At 38.1% G+C, this 5,000-nt stretch overlaps 1 protein-coding gene across 4 annotated transcripts in view; it reads left to right on the plus strand.

The window, feature by feature from the left end:
- The window catches only part of LOC106873406 (zinc finger protein 3), a 15,062-nt gene that overhangs the window by 9,025 nt on the left and 1,037 nt on the right, over positions 1 to 5,000 (plus strand). For all 4 annotated transcript variants that reach the window (XM_052972650.1, XM_052972652.1, XM_052972651.1 and 1 more), the window contains exon 2: positions 3,145 to 5,000. This exon is cut by the window's right edge and continues 1,037 nt beyond it. In XM_052972650.1, the coding sequence (XP_052828610.1) occupies positions 3,501 to 5,000 (1,500 nt within the window). In that variant the 5' untranslated portion in view covers positions 3,145 to 3,500. The remainder of the gene's footprint in view (positions 1 to 3,144) is intronic.

The raw sequence follows: 5,000 nt of genomic DNA on the forward strand, positions 1-5,000 counted from the left end.
ATATATATATATATATATATACGTGTGTAAGGGATGACCACTATCAGAAGCAACTGCCATTACACTTACCTGTTGGGTTTCCAATTAGACTTTCGATATTATTCAACCATCTCGTTCCAAGCTTACCTCTAGATCTGCTGCCAGTTGGCTTGGCTTGAACAATTCTGGCATACATACAATAATTATAATTGAACTTTTGTAAGGTATCTTGGTACTTATACAAAATGATGAAATGAATTCTAGTTTACAAAAGTAAAATATTTATTATCTTAAAATTAAGTAAAACAAATTTCTCATTTGTATAACTCCTCCTATAATTATTGTCATTTACTCCCTCTCTTCTGTGATTCTTTCTCTCCTACTCTGTGAGTATAGCGTTCCTTTACTCATTGCCTGCCACTAAGCCTAGTATATGCATGCATCCTGCACCTCATATTATCTTTCTGTACCTCTCTTTCTCTCTCTCTACAATGTTAAGTATGCTTAGAGAAATCAACCAACAAACATTTATCTTTGCTACTATCCTGTAGACATTATTAGGTATGCAGCTAACGAGCTCATAGGGTGGCGTATAAAATACTTCAGTGTTTTTAATGCAATTTCTGAGTTTGAATCCCATCATTCCATTGTTGATAAAACAAGGCATCATTCAATTACTAAGGTCAATATAATCAATTGTTGCTGCTCTCCCTAAAATTTCAGGCCTTGTGCTTATGTTGGAAGCAATTCTGAAGAGTGATGAAATGGCAAATTCATTCGAGCATTGGACAAAATGCCTTCTAGCATTTTTTTTTTTTTTTTGGCTCTTTTCGTTCATCATTTACTTTTTCATACCTGCATGGGTCAGACAGAGTTTATTGAGGCAGATTTCTACAGCTGGATGCCCTTCCTGTTGCCAACCCTCACCTGTTTCCAAGCAAGGTAATATTCTCCCATGGCCAGACATGTTTCTGCAGAATATTGAAAATGAATGATATTCATTTACAACAATCTATGCAATGTCAAGACAAGGAGACACACACACACATGACAGGCTTCTTTCAGTTTCCATCTACAAGATCCACTCACAAGGCTTTAGTTAACTCAGGGCTATAGTGGAACACTCGCCCTAGGTATCATGCAGTGAAATTGAACCCAAGACCATCTGGTTAAGAAGGAAATTTCTTAACCATATAGCTACCTCTGCATGTATGGTTAATTTTGCCTTTTATCCTTTCAGGGTTAACAGAATATGTATGAGTCGAGCACTGTGGTTGATTTGATCAACTTAACCCCTTGCCTATAATCATTGACCTGGTGCCAAAATTTGAAACCACCACCACCACCACCATCATCTTCATCATCATCATCAAGGCGGTGAGCTGGCAGAATTGTTACCTTGCTGGACGAAGTGCTAAGTGGTATTTCGCCCATTGCTACATTCTGAGTTCAAATTCCGCCAAGGTTGTCGACCTTACCTTCCATCCTTTCGAGGTTGATAAAATAAGTACCAGTTGAACACTGGGGGTCGATGTAATCGACTCATCCCCACTTCTCACCCCCAAGCTGCTCTTGTGGAAAAAAAAAAAATTTGAAATAATAATAATAATAATAATAATAATAATAATCATCATCATCATCATCATCATCATCATCATCGTTTAACGTCCACTTTCCATGCTAGCATGGGTTGGACGGTTTGACTAAGGACTGGTGAAACCAGATGGCTACACCAGGCTCCAATCTGATTTGGCAGAGTTTCTACAGCCGGATGCCCTTCCTAGCGCCAACCACTCAGAGTGTAGTAGTAATAATAATAATTATTATTATTATGAATATTTCATTCATTTCACATTAAAATAGAGTTGTTGTTGTCGTTATCTAGTTTCCCCATCAACTCTAATTAAGCAGACTCAAGACCAAGGCCATTCAACCATTAACCATCCTGTATTTTTTTTCATTTGGACATTTGTATATAACAGGCTTTATAGATTTTTTTTTTTTTGTTCATAAAGCAGTAGTGTGGTTTGAGGCTTGGCTGCTATGTCTAGCAGGTTAAGTGAGCACAAAGTGCCTCAATAAAAGAGAATAAGTGTTTTCAATGTAGGTCAAGTGAAGTGTAAGGAATTTGTTGTTTGTGTGTATTTGTATGTATATATATATATATATATGTGTGTGTGTGTGTGTGTGTGTCAAGGATCCAGATGAGTAATGCAGTGCTTCTACAGTTAATGATAGTGAAGTGGTGGTGTTGGTGGTAGCAGTGGCATGTGTGTGTGTGTGTGTGATTATTATTGGAGGGTAGCAGTGGCTTCATGTTAAGACATGCATAAATACTGTTTCAATGTCGAGTGTATGTGCGTGTATCTATCTATCTATCTATCTATCCATCTTATCTGTCAGGCCGGCTTGTCTGTCTGTCTCTATCTGTTCTGTGTGTATTTTTCTTTCTGTTTTTCTGTAAATTCCATTGTCATTCGCTTGTGCCTCAGCAGTGTGGTAAGAAGCTTGCTTCCCAACCGCATGGTTCCAGGTTCAGTCCCGCTGCATGACACCTTGGGCAAGTGTCTTCTACTATTGCCTCAGGCCGACCAACGGCTGTGCGGGTGGATTTGGTAGACGGAAACTGACAGAAGTGGTCAAGACACATAAAAGTAAACAAAAATGTATGCTGATTTTTGTTTATTTTTATGGGTCTTGACCACACGTGTACTGATGAATAAAAGATGTAGTTTACAACGTTGATTATGAAACCAGTGGTTTACCGTTAAGTTAAAAGCTTTTAGGAGGTTAGCTTTGAAAGTTGCATTCCCTCGCGATCGGTAAAAATGTGCTTATTTTAGTAGTTTTGATTTATGGAGTCCCTCTAAGCGTGAGGCATTATTGTATAGTAATACCCTTATATAAATTAAATCATACATATTTATGGGAAAAAATGATGGGTTTTTTTTTCTTTATGAGGTTTTTTCACGCTAACTACTTGATAAATTCTTATAAAGTATTTATCCTAATATTATATTATGTATATTCACATTAAAGTAAATTATACAGAATGGTATTTTGAAATAATGCTGCTTCCATTACTTAATGACAAATGAAATCTTCTTTGGCGTTTGTCATGGCGCTTATGGCGAATGTTATAAATTTGATTTTCTTTTATTTTAGGTCAAGTACTGTGTATTGAACGAGGAAATATGAGCTGCTGCCTGTGGATCCATCCAATTCCGATTTTGAAACCTGTTGAGGATGGAAAACAAACGTATCATGGAATATATATATATATAACAACTACTGACTGACTTTAAATATCCTGTTCAGAAAGATAATCTGCAAATATTAATTTACATCGATTCCAGTTATTATACAGTCTTGTATATCTCGAACTTATCCCTCAGAGTTGCCTCCAGATTGCCTGAAATTTGATTTTTTTTTTTTTTGTTTTATATATCATTTACAATTCTTGTTATCACTCTTTAAAAAATATTTTACAAATATTGAGTGAAATATTTTGTCTCTTATGAATGACTGGTTTAAATTGGAAAATGATGGAGAATGAAGCAAAGATTGTATTTAGTGATGTTACTAGTGAGCAGATTCTGAACAAAGACAATCCATCTGAAGCAAATGAGGCTGAAGAGCAACCTCTTCCACGTGACTTTGTTCTGAGAAAAGAGAATTTGTCTGAGAGAAATGTAACTAAAGAGAGACCCTTCCCCTATGACTTTGTTCAGAACGCAGATAACCCTTCTGAGGGCACTAAGACTGGAGAAAAACCTCTGCCTTATGGCTTTATTCCAAACAGAAATTACTCATCTGAGGGAAATGAGACTGATGAAAAACCTCTCTCCTATGACCTTGTCTTAAACAGAAATAATCCATCTGAAAGAAATGAGGTTGAAGAAAAACCTCTCGCTTATGGCTTTGTTTCAAACACAAAAAATTCATCGGAAGGAAATGAGACTGAGGGGCAACATTCCCCACGGGACTTTGTTCTGTACACGGATAACTCATCTGCAGAGACTGAGTCGGAAGAGCAACCTGTTCCTCATGACTTCGTTCTGAACAAAGACGATTCATCTGAGGTGAATGAGACTAAAGAAGGACCTCTTGCCTCTGATTTTGTTCCAAACACAAATACCTCAACCGAAGGGGTTGAAACTGAAGAAAAATCTCTCCCCTGTGACTTGGTTCTGAACACAGATAATCCATCTGGGATTAAGTCGTCATCTGAGGGGAATCTGACTGAAGAAAGGGCTTTTCCTTATGGCTTTGTTCTAAACACAGGTAACTCATACGGGGTCAAGTCATCTGAGCGGAGTGTTACTGAAGAAAAATCTCACCCTTATAGCTTTGTTCTAAACACAGGTAACCCATCTGGGGTTAAATCATCTGAGGGGAACCTGACTGGAGAAAAATCTCACCCTTATAGCTTTGTTCTAAACACAGGTAACTCACCTGGAGTGAAGTCATCGGAGGGGGATATGTCTGAAGTGCGATCTCTCCCTTACAGCTTTGTTCTAAACACAGATAACCCATCTGGGGTTAAGTCATCTGAAGGGAGTGTGACCGAAGAAAGGTCTCTACCTTACGGATTTGTTCTGTACACAGGTCACTCATCCATGGGGAATGAGTCTAACATGGCACCCCTTCCCTATAGCTTTGTTCTGAACACAGACATTTCATCTGAGGGGAGCGAGACCAAAGAGGGGTCACTCACCTGTGACCCTTCAACTGGAGTGAATAAAATCGAAGGGAAACCTCTCCTATGTGACTTTGTTATGAACACGGCTAACTCGTCTGAAGTAAATGATATGGACGAGAAAATTTTCCTTTGTGACTTCTGTGGTGAATCCTTCGACGTTTACATCAACCTTTCTGCACACAAACAGTTACACACAGGTGGTAGACCATTCCATTGTGAAATTTGTGATAAGAACTTTTCTACTTATGAAAGCCTCTCTCGACATATACGAATACATACAGGAATAAGGCCGTATGTTTGCGAGATTTGTAGCAAAACG

The sequence above is a fragment of the Octopus bimaculoides genome, chromosome 14 (assembly GCF_001194135.2).
Source record: "Octopus bimaculoides isolate UCB-OBI-ISO-001 chromosome 14, ASM119413v2, whole genome shotgun sequence".
Lineage (NCBI taxonomy): Eukaryota > Metazoa > Mollusca > Cephalopoda > Octopoda > Octopodidae > Octopus > Octopus bimaculoides.